This window comes from Python bivittatus, unplaced genomic scaffold (genome assembly GCF_059951505.1).
Source record: "Python bivittatus isolate LINGU-HERP-01145 unplaced genomic scaffold, Pbiv_v1 ctg000170_np1212, whole genome shotgun sequence".
NCBI lineage: Eukaryota > Metazoa > Chordata > Lepidosauria > Squamata > Pythonidae > Python > Python bivittatus.
Genome location: NW_028277039.1, coordinates 657748 through 682472, shown reverse-complemented (window position 1 = coordinate 682472; position 24725 = coordinate 657748). Strand labels below are relative to the sequence as shown.

At 43.0% G+C, this 24725-nt stretch overlaps 1 protein-coding gene across 11 annotated transcripts in view; it reads right to left on the bottom strand.

Annotated features, from left to right (window-relative positions):
• The window catches only part of HYDIN (HYDIN axonemal central pair apparatus protein), a 346241-nt gene that overhangs the window by 96632 nt on the left and 224884 nt on the right, over positions 1-24725 (bottom strand). For 10 of the 11 annotated variants that reach the window (XR_015795149.1, XM_088135435.1, XM_088135430.1 and 7 more), the window contains 7 exons: positions 18575-18831; positions 12950-13087; positions 9052-9235; positions 8696-8837; positions 8289-8457; positions 7033-7680; positions 6141-6356 (listed from right to left, as the gene is read on the bottom strand). Coding sequence is in view for 10 of the 11 variants with exons in the window: in XM_088135435.1 (XP_087991561.1) it covers positions 6141-6356; positions 7033-7680; positions 8289-8457; positions 8696-8837; positions 9052-9235; positions 12950-13087; positions 18575-18831 (1754 nt within the window). In the remaining variant the exon portion in view is untranslated. The remainder of the gene's footprint in view (positions 1-6140; positions 6357-7032; positions 7681-8288; positions 8458-8695; positions 8838-9051; positions 9236-12949; positions 13088-18574; positions 18832-24725) is intronic. The other variant, XM_088135431.1, reaches the window with a different exon arrangement.

The following is a 24725-nucleotide window of genomic DNA, read 5'->3' as shown; positions in this document are numbered from 1 at the left end:
TTTACCTTCACACCATCTATAAATTTAATGGTTAGCTGTTGCCCTTTTGGCTGATAAAGCATAAGCATGACATTGACATAACTGTCTACAACAGGTTCCATCTCTTAAAGAGTTCAAGTAGAAATCCCACCTGAAAATGATCCATGGGAAATTCAGTTGGTCTCAAGGAAAGAAGGTTTCTTTTTCTCTCAAAGAGAAACAAGTAAACTAGAATAAGAACATAGTTTCATGTGTCTTAAGTAAACCAAAAGACCCAGTAGCCCAAGAAGAAAAAACAGGAGTCATCGACAACATGTAGCCTGAGGACTGTAACGGCCACTATGTAGGACAGACAGGCAGAAGGCTAGCAGAGCACATCCATTGACACCAACTAGCAGTCAGAAGACACGATGAAAACTCTTTAAACTCACAACACGCGGACAGACACAACCACAGTTCAGCTGGGAAACTGTCAGCATCTTAGACCAAGCTAAATCCAAAAATACAAGGGGATTCCTGGGAGCCTGGCATTCAGACAAATCAGCCATCAATAGACACACAGAAATAAACAACATCTACACGCTATTCAAAAGAGACAATAAAAGGAATCAAAAGACCAGAACATCTCCTCACCAGAAATCATCACCAGATAAGCAGAGATTAACACCGAGATTATCACCAGACATACAATCAAGCAGTAAACAATACCCTAATCAAGGAACTACCATGAAAAAAAAAACCTGGCAAGGCATGCCACAGCATATAAACAGAGAGCAAACTCTACTCCATTCTTGCACTGAAGATGTTACCTGGCTGGGTAACGAAACGTTTGCAAGAAAAGAACGAAGCTCAGAGAACCCCAAGGACTACACATATTACTTTATTCCAAAGATCCCTCCTTGTATGTATGTCACCCATATCAGAAATGTATTGCAAAAATTATGGGACAACAAGCTCTTTGCCGAACTAGAAAAGTGTGCATTTGACCTGCCTCGATTGGACTATTTGGGCTACAGAATCTCCCCAGAAGGCATACAGATGGATCCAGCAAAGGTACACGGCACTCCCCCCCATAATATGAAAGATGTGCAACGCTTTCTGGCTAACCTCTATAGGAAATTCATCCCTAATTTTGCTGAATGTGTAAAACTGCTGTTCCAGCTCCTAGGAAAGGGTCGACCCAAGAGCAAATGGCGTTTCAAGAGTTAAAAGAGCTCTTTGCTACTCAGTCTCTCCTCCGCCACCCCTCCCCTCCTGCCCTTTGTGGTGCAGACAGATGCTTCAGGTAAGGCAGTAGCAGTGGTCCTACTCCAGGCAGAGAAGGAAAGCAGGGGAGATTTACTACCATGTGCCTTTTACTCCAGAGCACTCCTCCCAACAGAAAGAAAATATAATGTTTTCAATAAAGAGTTGCTGGCGGCAAAAAATGCCTTTCAACAATGTAGACACCTACAGGAAGGAGCTGCGCACCCTATACAAGTTTATACAGACCATAAGAACTTAGAGGTTCTGCAGAACACTCAACCTCTCACTCCTTGGCAAATCAGGTGGTCACAATTTTTCTCCTGCTTTGATTTCTACATCTCATATTTTCCAGGCTCCCAAAACAAACTTCTAAACATCCTCTCACGTAAGCCAGAGTACAGGGTGCCTCAGTCACCCTCCGCCCCATGATACTCCAGCCATGCAACTTTGACTTGCACCATAAATCAGACCAACACGAAAAGCTGGGAGCAGGAAGACAAGCTGTTGATCTCTTTGATCGGATTAGGGCACAGCAGCAGCAGGATGCATACACCAGGGCCTGGGTGGATGACCTCCAGGGACCCAACAAGGACTGTTGCACCTTTCACAGTAGAGGGAGGGCACCTGTTGCATAATGGACAGTTATATGTTCCTCTTCCCCTAAGGGAGGAGGTAGTGCAGCTGTGGTATGGCAACAAAACAGCAGGGCATGGGGGGGGGAATATTTAAAACCCAACATAGACTTTTCAGAGAGTTTTGGTAGCCATACCAACATTAAAGATTATGTTTCCTCTTGTCATCTCTATTGTAGAGCAAAACCAATCCCTGATAAGCTAGCTGGCTAGGTTACTGCAGTTGCCAGAGACCCTGTCACAGTCCTGGGACACTGTCTCTAGATTTCCCTAGTGTGGGGATATTCTAACATTCCGGTAGTAGTGGATTTATTCATCAAACAGACTCATTTTATTTCTTGCAAGAGCCTCCCAATGGCCCAGAAAACAGCTCAACTCTTTTTGGACTATGTCTTTAGATATCGAGGATTGGTCAATCATGTGATCACAGACTTAGGAAATCAGTTCACTTCCAAAGTTTGGAAGGCGCTCTTGCACGTATTCAATATTAAAATTCATTTGTCTTCCTCGCATCATTCAGAGGCCAACAGAGAAGCTGAGAAGGTTAACCAATTATTGCAGCAATATTTAAGATGCTATATTTCATACCAGCAAGATAACTGGACTGATCTCATACCTCTTGCTGAATTTCCTTACAACAGTGCAGCACGTTCCTCTATCAGTATGTTCCAGGCAATTTAGGGATTCCACCCATGGGCCTTACCAACAACCAGACAAGAAGGCAACCGTTCCTCACACCACAGACTTCCTGCATGAGAGGTAAGCAGCCCGAAGCCTCTTAAGGGAACAGCTTGAACTCTCAAAGGCCAATACAAAAAAATAGCAGATGTGCATAGACAAGAAGGAGCTAGAATTGCAGAAGCGGATTTGGTGTGGCTTTCTACAACATTTCTAACTTTGGTGAAATCTTCCAAGAAACTAGACTCAAAATTTATTGGCCCTTTCCCAGTGACAAAGCAAATAAACCCAGTAGGATTTCATTTGCAATTGCTAGCATCAATAAAGGTTCACCCTGTATTTCATTGGTCTTTGCTTGCGAAAGAGGCACCCTCCTCCACTTTGTGTTTGCAGATGGCACCCCCCCCCCCATACGGGTAAATGGGGAGGAAGTACGAGGTGGAAGCGGTGCTAAACTCTCAACACAGAGGGAAGCGGGTTGAGTACCTGATGCACTAGAAAGGCTGCCCAGAGCCGGAGAGGTCACGGAAGGCAGCAACGGATGTCCATGTGCCACAATTGGTGCACCGCTTTCATGACCAATGCCCTAATAAGCCCCGTCCTTGGCAACTACCAGCCTTGCAGGAGTTAGGCACTGGCCAAGATGAGCAGGAGTTCTTCTTCTATGGGGTGTAGGGAGCCTCAGGGATAGCAAGAGACCTTGTAGGTGGCATGGGAAATGAACCAGTCCCTTCCACATCAGGCATACAGGACATGAGGTAGGGAGACCAACAGATTCCCAATGGAGGGGCAGCTACCACCTCTACTGGTGCAGCTGATTTATGGGACAACTCATGTGATCTCAGGGTTGTTGTTGTTCATTCATGAAGTCGTGTCCGACTCTTCGTGACCCCATGAACCATATCACGCCAGGCCTTCCTGTCCTTCACTGCCTCCCTGAGTTTGCTCAGTTTCATGGTCATTGCTTCAGGGATGCTATCTAACCATCTCATCCTCTGCCACCCCCTTCTCCTTTTGCCATCAATCTTTCCCAGCATCAGGGTCTTTTCCAAAGAGGCCTCTCTTCGCATTAGGTAACCAAAGTATCTGAGCTTGAGCGTCATTATCAATCCTTCCACTGAGCAGTCAGGGTTGATTTCCTTTAAGATTGACTGGTTTGACCTCCTAGCAGTCCAGGGGACTCTTAAGAGTCTTCTCCAGCACCACAGTTCAAAGGCATCAATTCTTCAGTGCTCAGCCTTCTTTATGGTCCAGCTTGCACAGCCATACATTACTACTGGAAAAACCACAGCTTTGATTATGTGGATCTTTGTCGGCAAGGTGACGTCTCTGCTTTTTAATATGCTGTCTAGGTTTGCCATAGCTTTCCTCCCAAGGAGCAAGCGTCTTTTAATTTCATGGGTGCAGCCTCCATCTGTGGTGATCTTGGAGCCCAAATAAATGAAGTCTGTTACTGCTTCCATTTCTACCCCTTCTATTTGCCAGGAATTGATGGGTCCAGATGCCATGATCTTAGTTTGTTTAATGTTGAGTTTCAAGCCAGCTTTTGTACTCTCCTCTTTCACCCTCATCAAGAGGCTCTTTAGTTCTTCTTTGCTTTCTGCTATTAGGGTGGTATCATCTGCATATCTGAGGCTGTTGACGTTTCTCCCTACAATCTTAATTCCAGCTTGTGATTCTTCCAGCCTGGGATTTCTCATGATGTACTCTGCATATAAGTTAAATAAGCAGCGTGGCAGTATACAGCCTTGTTGTACTCCTTTCCCTATTTTAACCAATTGGTTGTTCCATGACCAGTTCCAACTGTTGCTTCTTGGCCCACATACAGATTTCTCAGGAGGCAGGTAAGGTGGTCTGGTACCCCCATCTCTTTAAGAATTTGCCACAGTTTGTTGTGATCCACACAGTCAAAGGCTTTTGCATAGTCAATCTCAGGGAGTTACCAACAAAACAGGGGAGTGACACAGCTACATTTCATTCTCATAGCCCACAATCTGTTTCCCCTGGGAACTCAGAGTGGAGGATACATCTGAAGTGGAAGGTGATGTAATGGTATGTGGGAAAGACCTTGGGAGACAGGGAGAAGAGATGCTGCCTAGGGAATGGTGAGATAAGAGAGGACAAAGCCCACAGCTAGATAGTGGACAGAGCAAGAGGCTTAGAAGGGACCCTCCCTAGCTTCTCAGGCTGTAAAGGAGATGGCAGGAGATTTGTACTTTCAGACTTATAAGATTCTGTTAATGTAGCCTTACAATAAAATAGAATTAGCATCTCTGGTCATGTTTCCTGTCTGGTCTACCTGGGAAGGCTGACAAGGGCTTCTGTTCACTCCCTACCCAGGGCTTTCTTTCATGCAGCTGGCACCTTTTTTATGCGCTGGGGTTCTTTTGTGAAAGAAGGCCCTTGGCAGGGCACGAATGGAGCCCCTGGCTGGCACACTGGGGCTCTTGTCTTTGGCAGCTTCAAGAGTTTTCTTTTTGTCCTTGTCTTAGGGATCTGTGTTTTTCCTCCTTACAGGCTGCCTCCAAGCCCCCTGGCAAAGCTCCAGCCCTGGCAAAGCTCCAGCCAACAACAAACCAGAATTTAAGGGATTTGGACTGCAAGCTAGGATTAATAATGCTAGTTGTGGTGTAGCCTATGTTTTATTTGATGGCTGTATAAATTTCTGCTACTGTATGTGCTTGGGTGAAGGTACTAAAGGGAGCAGCTGACTAAGAGCAACCTTTTCAGAAACCATTGTTTCCTTCCCTCTCATTCTGGGGAAAGGATCAAGCCTTCAGCACATTTATTTATTTATATTTATATTTATTTATAAAAAGGTTGATATGGCCACCATCTTTACAACATAACTCTGGGCAGCTCACAACAGCAACATACAAAAATAACAAAACATTAGAAAATTTAAACCACTGAACACAACCAAGGCGCCATAATACTCGTATTCCAAATGTACTGGACTCACCCCCATCCTGGCCCAATGCGTGGGAGAAAGAACCTGGTCTTAATGGGCTTCTGGAAGGCCAAGAGGGTTGGGGCCTTCTGGGTCTCAGGGCTTCTGTACCACAGGGCAGGGGCCACTACAAGGAAGGCCCAACTCCTAGTTCCTGCCACATCACCTTATTTAATAGAGGGGACCTGGAACATGCCCACCCTATCTGACCTGGTGGGACAGGCAGATATCCTCAGGGAGAGGCAGTCCCTCAGATAACCCAACCCTGTGCCATATAGGGCTTTGAAATGTTGTGTTTCTCACAACAAAAGGTAATAGCCAGCACCTTGACTTGCACCAGAAAGGAAACTGGGACATCATATTTTCCCTAAGTCTCCTTTTCTGCAAACTAAATTACCCAACTCCTTCAAGCATTCCTTAGAGGGGCTGGTGTCCAAACCCTTCACCATCTTGGTGCCCATCCTCTGAACCCACCCCATTTGGTCATTGTCCTGAACTGTGAGACTAAAGGTAAGAGAATGGAGAGGTACTGATGAAGACAGATAGATGGGACCAATTTATCCAGAATCTTTACTGGCAGGATTTGGAGTGATAAATACCGTAAAAAGCAACATTGGCATCAGTTAAGTAAACTACCCCATGCAGCAACTCCATACCTTTGCCACAGGGAGACTCACTGGAATCTCCACACCACTCTCCACATCCTTCTTCTCCTCCTCTGCACTCAGTTCTTCTGGGATGATGAAGGTGAAGTGCTTGAGAGATTCTGAGGCAACTTGTGCTGGTCGCTTCTCCGGGTATGGGATCACAGAGAAAAAGGCTGTGGGAGGAATGGGTGGCCCTGAAGGGCCCAGCCCCAAACCATTCAAGATCTAGAGCAAGGAATAAAGTAAGCTTATCACTTCCATGCAGTGCTTAATTACATTGCAAAACTCACACTCACACACACAAACTGAACCATTTGTTTCTAGTTTTATCCCAAAGCTTTATCAACTTACTTAGGGACAGCCATAGAAGACAAGCTGAACCATCCTAGGAGTCAGGTTTGATTTTTCTAGCAGTTGGATGGAAGCTCTGCACTGGCTGGCCAGCCAGCCCTCAACAGTTAAACAAGCCAAGGGGCCAATGATTCAGGAGCCATAAGCTCACAGATTCTGAAATGGCTCTTAGATGGCAAATTAGCTTAGAGAAAAGCAGGGGGCAAAATATCTGGAGGCTGATTCCCACTTGGTGGTTTCTGAGTCTTTAGCAGAAACAGGACATTTCCTCCCCCCTCCCCCAACCATACCCATACTCATACCCATACATACGTACATAGCTTGTAAAAAGACAAAGCACTAATCTGTTGGCCTTTCAGAGTTACAAGCATTTTCTCAGTCTAACTGGATGTCCCTTGCACTAAGGTTTCATGGGCACTTTTCCTCCGCAGCTAATTGTGTGAATCCCTGTTCAGACCCCCTTAACATTGCCTCCAGCCTGTTCCACTGCAACCCCTCCTTGGGCAGACTGAGCCTGGCCTATACACTGTGCAGATCAACTAAGGCTCACCTGGATTACATTGGGCAACTTGCCACTTTCCAGGATCCTCTTGCCACTGGAGTCCTCAGAACTGAGCACGTGAATTTCCAAGGACGGGATTCCAATGTCCTTCTCGGCGCCTTCTCCTCCTTCTCCCTCCAGTCCAGCAATTCTGCTATCCTCTATTGCCTTGAGCCTTTCCAGACGTTCTCTCTCTGCTTTCTCCTTTTCCAGACGCTCCTTCTCTGCCCTCTCCTTCTCCAGTCTCTCCTGGCGCTCTCTTTCCCGATCCTTCCTGCCTTTGCGGCCGGACGGAGCCTGGCGCTGATCCTCAGCTTCTTCCTGCTTATCCTCAGAGCCTGGCGGCTGCAGCTGGACCAACTGAACCCTGTCCCAGAAGGCCAGGATCTGAACAATCTCTTTCTGGGTGGCCTCGTACAGCTTGAACCGCTGTGCCAAGCTTTTCTCACTCTCACTCATGTCCTTTTCTGCTTCCTCCTCTTCCTGGGCTGGAAGAAGCACCACCCCTGGCTGGCCATTTTGCAGGGCCATTCTACTCTTCTTTTTCTTCTCCTCTTTGTCATTGACGCTCCCATCTGGACGCTCCTTTGCAGAAGATTTTCGCTCTATCCCTTCATTCAACCTCCCATCTGATTTGTAAGCTGATATGGTGGGATTCTGTGATGATGAAAAGGAAGGAAGCCTTGAGCTGTTCCTCCTGGCTGCAGTTAGTCCCAGACTTATGCCAAGGAAAAGAATCTGCGCGAGCCAGGCTCCCATGCTTTCCAGGACCTGAGTTTCTTGACTAAAGAAACTGACATGCAATGAGGGGAGCACCCAGGGCTGGCTTCATTCCTGAAACTTACAAGCTACTTTTCCTCTGTGTGGTCATTAGTAACAACAATTTAGGGAACAAAGCCATCTGGACTGCTCCATCAGCTGCATTAACTTAGTGATCCAAAATATAATGGTGTGTGAGTTGCCCGTCAGCTGGTATAGAGAGTAAGGATGATGACCCCGATGGAAATATACAGGCTTTGTTGCCTAGGCAAATGGAGCTAAAGCTTGTATTAAGTCCAGAACATCCAGATGATGTTCAGCTCAGACACCGGTCCCCTTCACTGCACTACAAGAAAGAGGAGGAGGTCCAGCACCATCAGACTTGCAAAATTCTGTTATTATAGCCAATCTCAGTAGGAGTAATTTTAGCCATCCTGTGGAGTTGACTCCCTGGACTGGGGCTGGCAGTGATGCAGCGATTGGACAGGACTACCCTTGACACTTACTTGCTTCCCTCCTTGCTGGGCCTTTTTTCCTGCTGCCTCTTCTTTCTCTTTTCCCCCATCCCTCTTATATCGCTTGGATTTCTTTTTCATCTCCTCTTCCTCCCGCAGGCGCTCCAGTTCTTGCTGATGTTTCTTTTCCTCCAGCTCTCGAGCCAGCTTCTCCAGCTCCCTTCCATGCATTGAACAAGCAGAACAATGTTTAATAACCTACACAAATGTCTATTAAACATTCCACAACTAATTCTACTAGTTTTTTTCTCTAGATTAAGGTCCACAGTTTTGGTTTTCTGGTATAATGACGAAAGAAATTAAGAGACACATCCTATGCATGGCTACAAAACCACAACTCATCTTCCTCTGTGGGAACCAAGCAAATTCCCAGACCTGCAAGGGAAGAGTTTCCTAACCTTCTTTTTCTCTCCCGTAATGCCTGCAACAGTTCACCATCAAACTGGATTTTTTGTTCTTCAGTAAGAGCATCATATTCCTCTTCATCCATTTCCTGAAGACGAGCCTTCTCTCTTGCAATAGCTTCCTGCTGTTCCCATTCTTCCACAGGGACCAAGAAGAAAAAGAGATGCCTCAATCTGGCCACTGAGGCCACATCCGCAATGCCTGATTTCCCATCCCATTAGATTTATTATAAAAAGAACATACAGGTGAGTAAGGCAAGTTACTGGGAAGATGGAATGTGACTAGGAATAAAAAACAAAAAAGAATGATTGGGATGGGCCCACAAAAACCATATTCACATCATTCTTACCTTCCTCCTCTTGCTTGCTTTTTTCTCTAGCTTTCATAGCAGCAAAATCCTGGAAGAGGTTCACAAAATAGATATATCGCCGGTTGTTGATAGCTTTGAGTAGGCAGAGGAGTGCTGATATCACGTTGCGGGCAAACATAGTTTCCAACCCATCGAACACCATGCCACGATAGCAATCACTCAGCTGTCCAAAAATGGAAGCACACTACACTTAGGTCCAGCCTACACTGTGGCACTGCTGTGCACAGATCCTGCTAATGCAAGTGAAAGTCATGGATTTCAATGGCAGGTGAAGTCAACTTATATAGAGTCCTCCAGAAATGCAAGGAAGCAAACAGAGATTTGTTTGCTTCCCATAAGAATACCCATTTTCTTGAGCCCACACAGAAGGAAACACAAAGTTAAGAAACCCAAGTCAATTATTTGACCAGACATAGATTGCTTTTGAGTGATCTAGAAGGGTTGCAGGACTCATCCCTTGCTATGGTTTTGGCATTCAGAAAACTACCTCCGCAGCACAGAACAGCAGACTGGAAGCTGCTATAGGTTTTGTGATACAAGGTCTCATGCTTCTAATGATGTAATCTTTTATGGGGGCTTACAAATTGCTCGAGCCTTTGTGTATCATTTCCCCTCTGTTTACAGAAAGCAGTAGCTGTGATGGAGGTTCAAGGACAGAAGCATTTCCTCAGCCCACAGCCTGAGCCTGGGAAAGCGAAGAGGATGAGACTGGCACCACCCTAAGGAATTCGTAGTGTTTAGTTGCAGGCTTTGGGAGTTTAGAGTTAGACTAGCGAGATTCTGTCTAGCAGGTGTGAGCTGATAAAGTAACTGAGCTGTTCCAGTACTGTCTCGTGGAGTTTCTTGGGCTGAATCTGACAGTAGCCTTCTATTGGTATCTCACTTCTTAAGTCCAGGTACTTTTTTCTAGGGAAATATCTCACCTTGCAGTAGAACCCAGAGGGCATCTATCCTTATGAACGAATCCAACGTATTTCTGGTTATGCCATCATCTCTTGGAAAAACCCAATATCAAGCCTAACTACTGCTTTACGCCATATTCATTTAACTGGGTCTAGTTTATCCTCAAGTACAATAGGGTTAGAATTAGAATTAGAAAAACACTTTGCACTTCAAATCCAATTCTATTAATTCTTGCTCCCCAACCACAACAAAGCCTATGTATAGGTAGAATTATCTCAGTTGATGACCACCCATCCCTGTAGTAAACCCTCCTCCTCCCCAGCTATTTCCAAAACTCTCAGTGTTTTGATTGGGTTTGTGGAGTTCTTGGTGTTCCCTGATTTTGGTTGCTTGCTTGCAGACATTTCATTAACCAACTAGGCAACATTATCAGTGCGAATGAGTGTGGGGTTTGCTGCCTATTTACGGCGTTGCTTAGAAGTTTGTGAACCCTTTTGAATTTTCAATATTTCTGCAGAAATATGACCTAAAACATGATCAGTTCTCCACACAAGTCCTAAAACTAGATAAAGAGAACCTTAATTAAACATATGAGTCAAAAACATTAGACTTGTTCATTTATTCATTGAGGGAAATGACCCAAAGCTACATATTTGTGTGTGGTAAAAGTATGTGAACCTTTGCTTTCGGTAACTGGTGTGCCCTCCTTGGGCAGCAATAACTACAACTAAACATTTCCGATAACTGTTGATCAGTCCAAATTGCCTTGGAGGAATTTTAGCTTGTTCCTCCTTACGGAACAGCTTCAGCTCAGGGATGTTGGTGGTCTTCCTCGCACAAAATGTCCATTGCAGGTCCTTCCACAACATTTCCATTGGATGAAGCTCAGGACTTGGACTTGGTCATTCCAAAACATTAACTTTCTTCTGATTTGTTTGTTTGTTTGTTTATAGCATTTATAGATGGGATAAAGTTCTTATGCTGGAGTGCAGTGTTTTCCTTTCGCCAAAAGTAATTCAAGGCAAAAAGTTCTATTTTGGTCTCATCTGTCCACAGAACATTCTTCCAGTAGCCTTCTAGCTTATCCACATGGTCTTTCCTAAAATATAGATGGGCAGCAAAGTTCTTTTTGGAGAGTAGCAGCTTTCTCCTTGCAACCCTGCCACACACACTATTGTTGTTCAGTATCCCCTTGATGGTGGTCTCATGAATGCTGACATTCACCAATGCAAGAGAAGCCTTTAGTTCCTTAGACATTACCCTGAGGTTCTTTGAGACCTCCTGGAGTATTACACACCTTGCTCCTGGTGTGATCTTGGTTGGTCGACCATTCTTGGGGAGGGTAACAGTGGTGTTGTATTGTCTCCATTTGTACACATTCTGCCTGACAGTGGACTGGTGGAGTCCAAACTCTTTAGAAATAGTTCTGTAATCTTTTCCAGCATGGTGAGCATCAAGAACTGTTTTTCGGAGGTCCTCAGAAATCTCCTTTGTTCAAGCCGTGACACACTTCCACATCTCTATGTGGTGAAGGTCAGACTTTGATAGTGAATACCCAGAATTCTGTTCTTTAAATAAGGCAGGACCTCCCACTCTCCCCCGATTATCATCCCAACAATTGAAGCACCTGACTCTAATTTCTCTGTCAAATGAACTGATAATCCTAGAGATATTTGGATCCTAGAGAACTTTGGATCATTTTCCTCAAATCAGTGAACAAGTATACTGTTTTTGACATTTCTTTAATTGGGTTCTCTTTATCTAGTTTTAGGATTTGTGCGGAGATCACATTTTAGGTCATATTTATGCAGAAATATTGAAAATTCAAAAGGGTTCACAAACTTTTTAGCACCACTGTATGTATAGTAGCTTGCCCTGCCAGTTTTGGTGGAGGTGTGGTTTCCTCCTTGCTGGTTCCTTGATTAGAGTATTCTGTACTCCTGTTTTTTCTTCTTGGGCTACTGGGTTTTTTGGTTTGCTTAGGATGTTTGGAAGGGCTTTAGTTGGTTTGTGCACTACAGTGATGTGGAGTAGTTGTAGTAATCTGTTGGTTGTTTCTGAAACATTTTTGGTGTATGGGAGTGTTATCCTTTTCATAGGTTGCACAGGTTGTGCTATAGCATGTTGTGTGGTCAGGCACTTTTTGATAAAGTTGCATGGGTATCCATTCTGTTGGAAGATGTTGTACAGGCAATCTGTTTCCTTTTTCTGGTGTTCTGGGTTGCTGCAGTGTGTTTGTGCTCATCTGAATAATGTTCTTACACAGCTCCTTTTGTGGGAGGTTGGGTTGTTACTTTGACAGTGGAGCACTTGGTTAGTGTGGGTTGTTTTCTGATAGACTTGGATTTCTAATTTGCCATCATTTCCTCTGCTGATGAGGATATCAGGGAAGGGTAGTGTGTTGTTGTCTTCTTCCCTTGTGAATGTTATGCCTTTGAAGATGTTGATTGTCTCGTGTCTTCTCCAGTTGTTCTTTTTTTTTTTTATAATGACAAAAGTATCATCTACATAACAGATCCATACTTTTGACTATATGTGTGGGAGTGCTACAACTTGCAGATGCTGCGTTAGGTCTCTGCTATGAATCCTGAAAGTGGTGATCCTTTATAGCCAGAAGGTATAAGATTTGCATTATAAAACTCAGTAAGGTAGCACGAGCACCACGGGTAGCTCATTAATGGTCTCAAGATAGATGACAGACCATCCCCAGAAGTTGCCAACTGCTACTATGCACTGATCCTTTAAGCAAGTAGGATTTGATTAAATAGGAATAGGAACCTTTTTTAAATAAATAAATAAATAAATAAATAAATAAATCAAGCAAGCAAGCAAGCAAGCAAGCAAGCAAGCAAGCAAGCAAGCTACGTCCACAACTCTAAAAGGAACTGTAAAGCTCACTTGGTGGTTCTCAAATATTTCTATGACCTGTCGTGCCTTGACGCCCTCCTTAGTTTCTCTTTCTGGGTCCAATTACCTGCATCCTCTCCGAAAGAATCTCCACCAAAAGCTCATCTGGAAGCACACAACTCATCAGCCCATAATCCCCAGCCCCGCTGGCACTGACACTGAGGCGTCGCTGGATGGGGGCACTGGGAATAGGACTGGAGGGCACCTGGAAGGGGGTTAGAAAATTAAAAGATCACTAAGGAACTAGTGCTCAAAACTTTGGACATTCATTTTTTTTTAGTTAACAATTTAATATATTTTTTATAATGCTGTACTACCTGTTTTGCCCTATATTACAATATGCTATTTTCATGAAATGATTTATTAATCTTTGGTTATAGAAGAACAATATTAATTAATTAATTAATTAATTATGATATAAAAGGGAACAATACTTAACTCATTCTGTCATACAGATGATTGTCCATAATGAAGACTCAGAACCATTTCAGAAAAGCCCAAAAAGAAATAAAGAAGTAGGGACACAAATGAAGACAGTGTTTTGTAATTCACTTTAAACATAGAAGATATTAAATATATCCTTTCCAGGATGAATTTTAGGATTTGGAGAGAAAAATGATTAAAACTGTTAACCAACGGAAACTGTTTTCTAAACTGCTTTCAGAAATGAAGAAAAAGAGTAGGCAGTGTAAGGACTTGAAAATCAATGAAAGCATTTGAAAATAGGATGACAGAAATCAAGTTACAAATTATGATGCCAGGGGATTTGAAAACACAAATTTGAAGACACAAATAATTTTTAAAGATGAGAAGATTAATCTAAATCTTTTCATAATTGCCTAACAAATCTAAAAGTAGAATAGAGAAATTAGATCCTGATATAAGAAAATCTAAATTACTGTAAGAGGCATCCACAAAGAATAAGGATGACCAAACTTGATGGTTTTCCAGGAAGACTCCTAGAATTTGAACATGGATATGCAGGATATACCAAAACAGTATGCAGGACTGACAGGCCAAGTGAACACAAAAAGAAATCCTAGGAGGTCCCCCCACCCAATTCATTAGTTTTTTAAAAAAAGTGGTACAACTCAAAGTAAAACAAAGGCCACCTCATATGGAGGAATTCAGGCCCAAACAGCCAGGATCAAAGTTCTGCTCACAGAGAAATGTACATTTGCCTGCAATGAAAGGAATGTAGGAACTAGAAATGAGAATGGCTCCTTATTTTAATGATCAAGGTGTACTTTTGTTGGAAATTATAAAGGCCCATCACTTAATAATTTTCCAATTTTTTTTCTTAGTTTAATTTGATTTTAAATTTATAATGTAGGCTACTGAAAATAAATTATGGAATATTTAAACAAATCTTTCATGTTTAACCTCTGAACTTTCCCTACGTAAAAGAACACACACACACACACACACACACACACATAATGAAGATCAGTAATATTTTTTCAAGAAACACATATATAAGGTGAAAAAATGTAAATGATATGTAGCCCAAGGGTGTATCAGACAAGAAAATAGCTATTGTAATTATTATTTTCAAGAACATCAGGAATTGCTTTGCATTCCTGAACTTCATTGATAGAGAACCAGAGGAATTATGGAATTCACTTAAAGAAGTTGTTAAGGATGAACGTGAAAAGAGACTGCCAAAACTGAAGAAAGAGAAGAAAGCAAACTGGATGTTGGAACAAACCATGGAAATTGCCAAAAAGAGAAGTCAAAGCCAGGAAAGACAAAAATCTCAGAAAGGAACTTAACAAAGAGTTTCAGAGAGCTGTTAAAAGAGACAGGAAGCAGTATTACAACATCTGTAAAAACATAGAAGATGGAAACAGACATGGAAAAACAAGAAAAGTTGTTCAAAAGATCTCTGAGCACAGAAGGTCCAACCTCAGATAGTAACCAATTCAAAGGAGATCAAAGGAAGATGGAAGGAGTATACTGAAACACTATACAGGAGTTGTCAACATCTAAGATACCTCAGAAGATATTCCCTACTTACAAGACCCTCTAGTACTAGAAGTTAGATCAGCACTCTGTTGTTACCAATTTGGAAGGCTACAGGAACTGATGGAATAGTCACAGAACTATGGCAAGCAACAGAAAACAAATCAGTAAAGGTTCTAACCAAGCTATGTCAGCAAAACTGGAGAACAACACAGTGGCCAACAGATTGGAAGAGGCCAATCTACATTCCAATATCAAAAAAAGGAAACTTAACAGAGTGTGCAAACTATCGTACAATATCCTTAATTTCACATGCTAGCAAAACAATGGAAAACTCCTGGGTCGTGAAAGTGGCCAGGGAGGTGACTTGCAGTTGGGTCCATGCTGTTGTGTCGGCCTCTCTGAAGGAGGGGGTGGTGCCCCCAGCCTTGAAAAAGGCAGTGGTGTGCCCCTTCTCAAAAGGCCATCCTTGAACCCAACAGTCTTTGATAACTATCGAACAGTTCCAACCTTCCCTTTCTGGGGAAGATTGGTGAGAAGGTGGTCAGCCTGCAGCTGATGAGAACCCTGGAGGAAACAGATTATCTAGACCCGTTTCAGTCAGATTTCAGACTGGGATTTAGTACTGAGACAGCTTTGGTCGCACTTGTTGATGACCTGTGGCAGAGCGGGGATAACAATGGTGCATCCATCCTTACGCTCCTTGATCTCTTGATGGCTTTCAATTCCGTCAACCATGGTATCTTTCTGAGCTGGCTCCATGGGTTGGGGATCAAGGGCACAATTTTATGGTGGTTCTCTTCCTTTCTCTGGGTCCTGTTTCAGCTGATGTTGGTAAGTGGGGAGAAGTTGTTTCCCAGGCTCCTCCTTTGTGGGGTGCCACAGGGTTCTTTCTCCCTCCTTTTAAAATCTACATGAAACTATTGGGTGAGGTAATCCCAGTTTGGGGTTCGATATCATCAGTATGCTGATGATACCTGATTATATCTTTTGATTCCAGGCCAGCCAAGTGAGGCTGTTGAGGTTCTGTCCCAGTGGTTGGAGGCTCTGAGGGTTTAGGTGGAGTGGAATTGTCTCTGACTCAATCCTACCAAGACTAAATGTCTATGGGTGTTTGGATCACCCAGATCAGGGGATATTTCATCTTTGACCTTGGATGGGATGCCACTTCCCCATTCAAAAATGATGTGCAATGTGGGGGTCTTCCTGAACTCACAGCTCCTGCTTGATGAGCAGGTGGCAGCTATGGTCAAGAAGGCCTTTGCACAGCTTCATCTGGTGCACCAGTTATGTCCTTTCCTAGATAAGGGGGCCATTCAGACAGTCACTTATGCCCTGGTCCCCTCACGGCTTGACGACTGCAATGTGCTCTACATCAGGCTGCCCTTGAAGACCACTTGGAAGCTTCAACTGGTCCAAAATGCAGCAGCACAGGCAGTGATGGGCATGCTTCGGTATGCCCCTGTAACACCTGTGCTTCACGTGCTGCACTGGTTGCCAGTTTGCTTCTAGGTGTAATTCAAGGTGCTGGTAGTTACCTATAAAGGGACAGGGCTTGGTCACTGGCAGAAGCACTTGTCTCCCATAGTATCTACCTGGCCAGTCCAATCTGGCAGGGTTGGTAGGCTTCCAGGTTCAATTAAACAATGCCATTATTGGGATCCCAGAAGCATCCCTGCTCTGTACCCATGCCTGCTCTCTGGAACGAGGTTCTCCCTTTGATTTGAATGGCCTCCACCCTACTGGTGTTTTGATACCCAGACCTTTGGCGAGGGTGATTAAAGCCCTCTTTCTTCTTTTTCTTTGTTCCCATCCGGGTTTGTTATCTCTGCCATCTTTGCTCTTTTTTGCTTTGTGTTATTTTCTTGCTTTAAATGTTTTTAATAATTTATAATTATTAATTAAAACATTTGCGTGCTTCACAACTGACTTCTGACAGAGTCAATGGAGAAGGTGGCAGTAAAATTGCAAGCCGCAGTTATGTGATGTCTTCCTTAATGATCTACCATGACTTGCTTAATGACCAAATGGGAAGTGACATTAAGTCAGTTGCAGTCACATGTTTTCATTAGCAACTGGTCCCATGCCATGTACAGCTTTAAAGGTAATAACCAACACCTTGAATTGGACCTGGAAGCAAACTGGGTCCCAATGCCACTCCCAGAGCAAAGATGTAACATGGGCCATCCTTGGGGCACCCAAGATTGCCCATGCAGCTGCATTTTGAACCAGCTGTAGCTTCTGGATACTCTTCAAGGGTACCTCCATGTGGAACACATTGCAGTAGTCTATCCGGGAGATGACTAGGGCATGACTGACTGGAGGGCCTCCCAATCCAGGAAAGGGTATAACTGGCACACAACACATAGTTGAGCAAAGGCCCTCCTGGCCATGACTGCCACCTGCTCCTCAAGCAGGAGTCATGAGTCCAGGAGGACCCCCAGATTCCACACCAGGTCTGTCTGGGGCAGTGCAACCCCATCCAGAACCAAAGATGGTAAACTCCCAGATATAGAGGAGCCCCCAACCCACAACCACTCCATCTTACCAGGGTTCAGCTGAAGCCTGTTGTGCCCCATCCAGACCCTGCAGCCCCCAGCACCACGAAAGGAGGGGCTGTGGGCTGAACCTCTCGCTCCCTATCAACACCGATCAGGACCAGCCCTGGAGGAAGGAGGTGAACCACCACAAAACTGTGCCACCCACCTCTAACTCCCCAAGCTGATCCAAAAGGATACCATAGTCGATGGTATCGAAAGCCACTGAGAGATCAAGAAGAGCCAGGATGGGTGCACTAACCCCATCCTGCTCCCACCAGAGATCATCCAGAAGTGTGACCAATGCTATTTCCATCCCACATCCAGGCCTGAAACCCAACTGAAAGGAGTCCAGATAATCCGTTTCCTCCAGGATCCTCTGGAGCTGCAGCGTCACCACTTTCTCAACCACCTTCCCTAAAAAGGGAGATGGGAGACTGAGCAAAAATTGTCTAGTACGGTGGGATCCAGCAATGGTTTCTTGAGGAGGGGGTGCACCAGCGCCTCCTTAAAGGCAACTGGAAACACTCCCTCCCTCAAGGATGAATTCATCATCACCTGGACCCACCCACATGTCACCTCCCGAGCTGCCTTAACCAGCCAGGAGGGCCATGGATCTAATTGACAGGTGGTGACATTTACAGCTCGGAGGACCCTGTCCACTTCCTTGGGTCCAACAGGATCAAACTTATCCATTTCAAATGGGAAAAAAAAGATGATACAGCTTCTAATGAGGGCTGGTGTTTGGGAGTATTCTACTACTAAGTGTCAGTTAGGAGAACTCTCATACAGGTAGTCCTTGCTTACCAACTACTCATTCAGTGACCATTCAAAGTTACAATGGCACTGAAAAAGGAGACTTACAACCAGTCCTCAAAATTGCGGCTGCTGCAGCATCCCCACAGTCACATGAGCGTGATTCAGGTGCTTGGCAACCAGCATGCACTTACAACAGTTGCAATGTCCCATGGTCACACAATCGCCATTTGCAACCTTCACAGCTGGCTTCCGAGAAGCAAAGTCAATGGGGAAGCTGGCAGGAAGTTGCAAGTAGTAGTCATGTGATGTTGTCCTTAATGACCCGGCATGGTTCACTTAATGACTGCACCGCTTAGCGATGGAGTAGCCGGTCCCAATTACTGCCAGAAAGTGAGGACCACCTGCACATGTGACTTGGCCTGGCAGATTCTCACCTGGGATCCAGGCTGATCAGGCTGCTGCTGCTGCTGCTGCTGCTGCTGCTGTTGTTGCTGCTGCTGCTGCTTCTGAGATAGGTGGCTTTCCGGCTTGCCTTTGGCTGCGGCCATACTTCCTCTGTAGCCCCGGGAGACGGTGGAGAGGGGCCCCGTCTTGGACTCGGAGCTGTGCTGGCTGCCCTCCGAGGTGTGCTTGGCCAAGGCCTCCGTACTCAGCCTGTTGCCCAGAGTGAGTGCTGGTGGCCCCTCGGTTCCTTGGAAGAAAAGGAGGGGAGCACAAGAAACTGAGTTTTTCTTCCTTGGGACAGGCCGGGAAAGCCTTATTTAGGGATTTTTTTCCCTTACGTTACCAACTCCCCTGCAAGCCCTTCTGCTTCCTTTTCTTCTTAGCTACAAAATCCTCACCTGACCATATGGTGTTGGGTGATCCCCTGCATGCTGCGTGATCACATGAAACATGAAAAAGATGCCCAGTACGAAAAGACAGTGAAACAGAACCACAACCAGCGTGCCGCACGGCACTGATTTCTAAGGTGCAGGGCAGATCTAGGAGACTGAACTGGAAGCCTCAAATGATCTCATGTTCATGACTCTGGGTGGCTAACCATTAAAAAAAACAACCCAGCATAAAACCCCCCAAGAAATGGCAACTCTTATATCCCGGCAGCCATCGACAAATCAATACAACCATTGAACGGGCCCAGTCACACCTCCGGATCCCCAGGTCTAGTGACAGAGCCACGTTTCCTCTTAAAGATTAAATGTCTCTGGGGATGTTATAGAGTAAGTACTTATACAATGTATAAAAAAGAAAGAACTCTAATTACCAATGAACTCTTTTATTCAAATATAAAATTACTACAAGTTAAGTAGTTTTATAGCAACAATTCAATAACATAGCAATTACAAGGCTTTCTTTTTCTTTTCTTTTTGTACTTTTTAATTAACTAAATACTGAAAAGAATACACAAAATTATAAAAGAAAAAAAAAGGAAGCTCAAAAAAGAGACAAAAACACACAGGGCATATACAAAGGGCATATACACAGGGCATACATACATATAAAGTTGTATAGTAAACATTTCAATAAATGGAAGCCATAATTTGTTAAAGTCATTCATAGCTAATTAATACTGATAAATTCTGCAGACCACTGAATAGCTGGAGCCCTGTGTTTATCTTTCCAATGCTGAACAATAAGTCTTAGCTGTAAGTAAGGTGCAGAAAATCCACTTCCTTTGTCCAGATGACAACTCCCATGTGATAGGGATGAACTTCAGAATACAAACATCTGAAATTACTGAATCTCATAATAACTTCTTTCCCCAATGGAACAATTGTTGGACATGTAGAAACATATACAGGTAGTCCTTGCTTACCCACAGTAATTGGGATGGGGAACTCCATCACTAACTGATGCAGTCATAAGATGCAACGTCATGTGACCATGCTGACTTACAATGGCAGTTCCGGCAGTCCCAGTTGCTGTCGTTAGGCGAATCCCGCACAGTCGCAGGGTCCTGCAGTCATGTGATCGTTATTTTTAACCTCCTGCTGATTGACTTTCCCATTGGGAAAGATTTGCAGAAAGGGCAGGCAAGCAGTTACTGGGGCTGGGCTGAGCATTCCAAAGGGCAGGAGAGGAGGGAAAAGGAAAGCACAGTTGTGGTCACATGATTTCCCAGTTAGTGACTGCTTCACTTAACAACAGTTCTGCCAGTCCCAGTTGTGGTCGCTAAACTATGGCTACCTGTAAAAAGATTGTGACAGTGATGCTAGTGGTGAAATTGTTGGACCTGTTCCTTAAATTGCTTTTAAGGAATTCCAAAATTTTAACAGACTTTCAGCAACTGTTGTATGGTGCTTTGTGGTTTTATAATTGTTAATACTACAGCATCTGCATCAGATTTCATCTTGCATTCATCCCTTGAGTTTTGATCCCAATTATCTGTTTATTTTTTCGGATCTTGTTGGTCCAGACTTCCAGAGCAATTATAAACAAGCTTCCCTTGTACCTCTGCTAACTGAAAGGTTCCATTCTCTGTCCTTTTTGCTGTTTGCCGCTGATGAATGCTTTCTACTCAGGTTTTGAATGCTCCTCCAGGATTCGTTTTGTTCAAGACCTCTAATAAAAAAAGTCCATTCCAAATTCCAAGGCTTTTTCCACATTTAGAAATATTACTGCTACCTTCTTTTTCTTAGTGTTGATGAATTCTAGCACATCTATGATAAATCTGTGGTTAGCTTTCATCTTCCTTTTTGATCTGTATGTATAATTTTGCAAACGTACTTTGTTCAACAAATATAGTAGTGCATAACTTGTAATAAACATTCAGTAAAGAATTGGTCTATATGACTGGGATTTCTTCAAATCTTTCCCTTCTTTGTGTATTAATGCAAAAATATGCCTCTTCCCAAGTCTTTGGTATTATTTTTGTTATTTGAATTTCATTCATCATCTTCAGTAGTGGCTTTTTATTACAGGGGGGCTCAAAAGTCCTGAGCTTCATCCAATGGAAATGTTGAGGAAGGACCTGCAGTGGGCACTTTGTGCGAGGAAGGCCACCAACTTCCCTGAGCTGAAGCTGTTCTTAACCCCCTCGGTCCTTCTGGTGCCTTCTCCTGCTTTGACGCTGGTACGACCTTGGCATTCTTGAGAACTAGATAACAAGCCATCTGCTCTAACGGCTATTCACCCAACTCCCCCCCCCCAACTACTACTATGGCAGAACTGAGCAAGCTAGCTAAAATGCTGGTTAATTGATTGCGAGGTTCTGACAGTAGTTATTGCTGCCCAAGGAGGGCACACCGGTTACCGAAAGCAAAGGTTCACATAGTTTTACCACACACAAATGCGTAGCTTTGGGTAATTTCCCTCAATGAATAAATGAACAAGTCTAATGTTTTTGACTCATGTTTAATTAAGGTTGTCTTTATCTAGTTTTAGGACTTGTGTGGAGAACTGGTCATGTTTTAGGACATATTTCTGCAGAAATATTGAAAATTCAAAAGGGTTCGCAAACCTTCAAGCAACACTCTGTATGGGGCCATTTTCTTTATTGCTTAATTTCTTGGGTTGTTATTAATTTGCTTAATATTTGTCTATGTTCTTCAGTAAATTCTTTAGCCTCTGAGTTTTCAACATATGTTTCCAAATTTCCTTCATCAATTTTATGCCTGGAATGTTATTCCTTTAAAAAATGGTAAGTTCTTCTGTTATTTCTGATCTTGTATATAATAGTTTGTTCTCTTTATTGTTATCACCCTTCTTACTTTCTCTTTTCTAATTTGAGCTGCCAGAATTTTCCCTGGTTTGTTTGCATTTTCAAAATGTTTTTGTTTGACATATTTTATCTTCTTTTGAAGTTCTGTCATTTCCAATAAATTTAATTGTTGCTTAACTTTATTTAACTCTTCCAATGTTTTTCTATCTCATTTTATTATTCTGAATTTTCTGATTTGCTGCATTTCTTTTCATATAAGCCTTGCTTGTCTCCCACATAGTTGTCTCTGACAATCCTGGAGTCATATTTATTTTTTAAAAAAACGTTAATTCTTCTTTGCATTTCTGCAGTATACAATGTCTCATTCATCCTCCATCTGAAAGGTAACTTTTTCCCCTGAAACAAAAATACTAGGATTGGGGCATGGTTTGCATATGCCATTGAGCAAATCTGCATTTCTTCAGTTAGATGGTGTGAGAGCCTTAGAGATCCAGCACGTATCAATTTGAGAGTACATTTGGTATCTTCCCGTGGAAAATGTGTAGTCCCTTGCTTTTGGATTCTTTAATCTCAAGTGTTGGTCAAAGCCAATATATCCATATACTGAAAAACCTTTATTGGGAACTGTCCTTTTTTTTTTTTGTCTAAGGCAGGGGGATGATTTGTCTGAGTTTGGATCTAGCACTCCATTCATGTCTCCTGTGATAATTATTTCCTCTGCAGTTCCTATTAATATCTGGAAGAGTCTTTCATAGAATTGTTCCATATTTCTATTTGTAGCATAAATGGGTGCCAGTGTTAAAATCTTATCTTCTTTTCTTAATTTCAGGATTAAAATTCTTCCTTCTTTATCTTGTTTTGGTACTTCCCAGGAAGGTGATTTGAGATAAATTGCTATTCCATTTTTCTTTGTCTTTCCTGATGCTGTATATTCCTGGTCTAGTTTCAACAAATTAACATGGTTTTATGTTATAAGCATTTCTTGCAGACAAGCAAAATCAACTTTAAATGTTTTATTAAAAATTTGCTTTCGTTTATGAGCTTAGTCCATTTGCATTTAGTGAGATCAGTGTTGCCTGGTTCATTTTGGTTTTAGTTTAATATTGTAGCTATACCAAATTTCCCCTCCTCATCTCCAGCATCCTTCTCACTGCCAGGAAGTCCACTGAGTCCTGTGCAGTTAATTTTCCATTTAAGAAACGTTAAGTATCCAAAATACCTCGGGATAACATTGGATCGGACTCTTTCTTATAAGATACATCTAGAGAACATGGCCGCAAAAATTAATACTAGGAACAACATACTCCAGAAACTAGGTGGAACAAAATGGGGAGCTTCAGCTGCCACCCTTAGGACATCAGCACTAGGGTTGGTCTACTCCACAGCAAAATACTGTGCCCCTGTATGGCTTAACAGTTGCCATACTAATAAGATAGATGCCCGATTTAATGACACCATGAGGATTATAACCGTATGTATCAAAACCTCTCCCATCTGTTGGCTTCTTGTTGAGCCATATAGCGAAGGCAAGATGCACCAGTGAGACAATATAGAAAAACCATGAACAACCCACTTTTCCTGGTGGATGCTGACCTTCCCTACTTATCACTCAGAAGGCCTAAATCAAGGAAGCCCCCATTGATACTTGTGCAACATCTGCATAACAACTTCAACATTGATTCCCAATAGAAAGGTAAATGGGTCGTTGAATGCCCAGATACAGGAAAACCTATAGATGACCCTACACAAAAGGTGCCAGGTTTTGATCTATCTCGCCAGCAATGGACGACCCTGAACAGGATTCGTACCTTACATGGCGTCTGCCAGGATTCACTGCATAAATGGGGAATGGCATCATCACCTCAGTGTGACTCCAGGGCCGCACATCAAACTATAGATCACATTGTGACCAGCTGTAAGATGAGGGCATATAATGGCCCAATATCTGATTTTTTTATATAAATGATGCTGTGCTTCAATGGTTAGATGGCCTAGACATTGGTATTTGAATCTAGATCTTTTTAATATTTTTATTTTAAAGTGCTTTTAACTTAGGCTAAATGTCAGTATTTAATGTAAGTCCATGTATGAGATGCCATACGCTAAATAAATAAATAATTCTAGTGTCTTAAGTGGAAATGAAATACAATACTTAAGTTTTAGTTCAAGATCAGACTTCACTATCATAGTTCATTTTTAAACTTACTGTTCTTCAGAAAGCTTTGTTATTCACGCACTGGATAAATTTATACTGCTAAAACTCTCATTGTGCTTATCTGTTTGTACCCTCAAGTTAGCCCAAATGGTGCATTATACTGCAACAATTTTTGAATCAAGGTACCTAAAATCCCCGCATAAAAAATCCAGGACCTACGGAACTGAAATTTCCACGATGTTCAGACCAATTTTATACCTCGTGGTCACGTGATTGTGATTTTTGACACTCCCTGTCAGCTTCCCGCAAGCCAAGTCAATGGGGAAGCAGGCAGGAAGTCGGAAGTTGCTCCCACTCCCACTGCTTTTTTGCCCACCCGTAGCCATTCTGTTTATCTGTTTAGGTGAGTAATTATTGACTTATCATTGAAATTCGTTTGCCACTACAATTTTTTTAAAATTTATGATAAATACTCTTCTTAGATGATCATGAGACTGTCCAGCATTGGGGTAAAAAAAAAAAAATGTCACCCTAAAATTTAATGTCCATTTGGTCACATCAGATTGCACTACCTTTCTCTCAAAGGATGACCCAATGGATCGCAGGGTTGTCTAGTACCTAATAGACAAGCAAATCTTACCCATTGATAGACATACATAGCACTGTTGAATTTTAAAGAAAAAAATCACTCCTATTGACTTACAGGAGGTTTTATAGGCTTCTCATGCTCATAACTAGTCACAATTTGTCTTCCTTGCTAACAATTTCA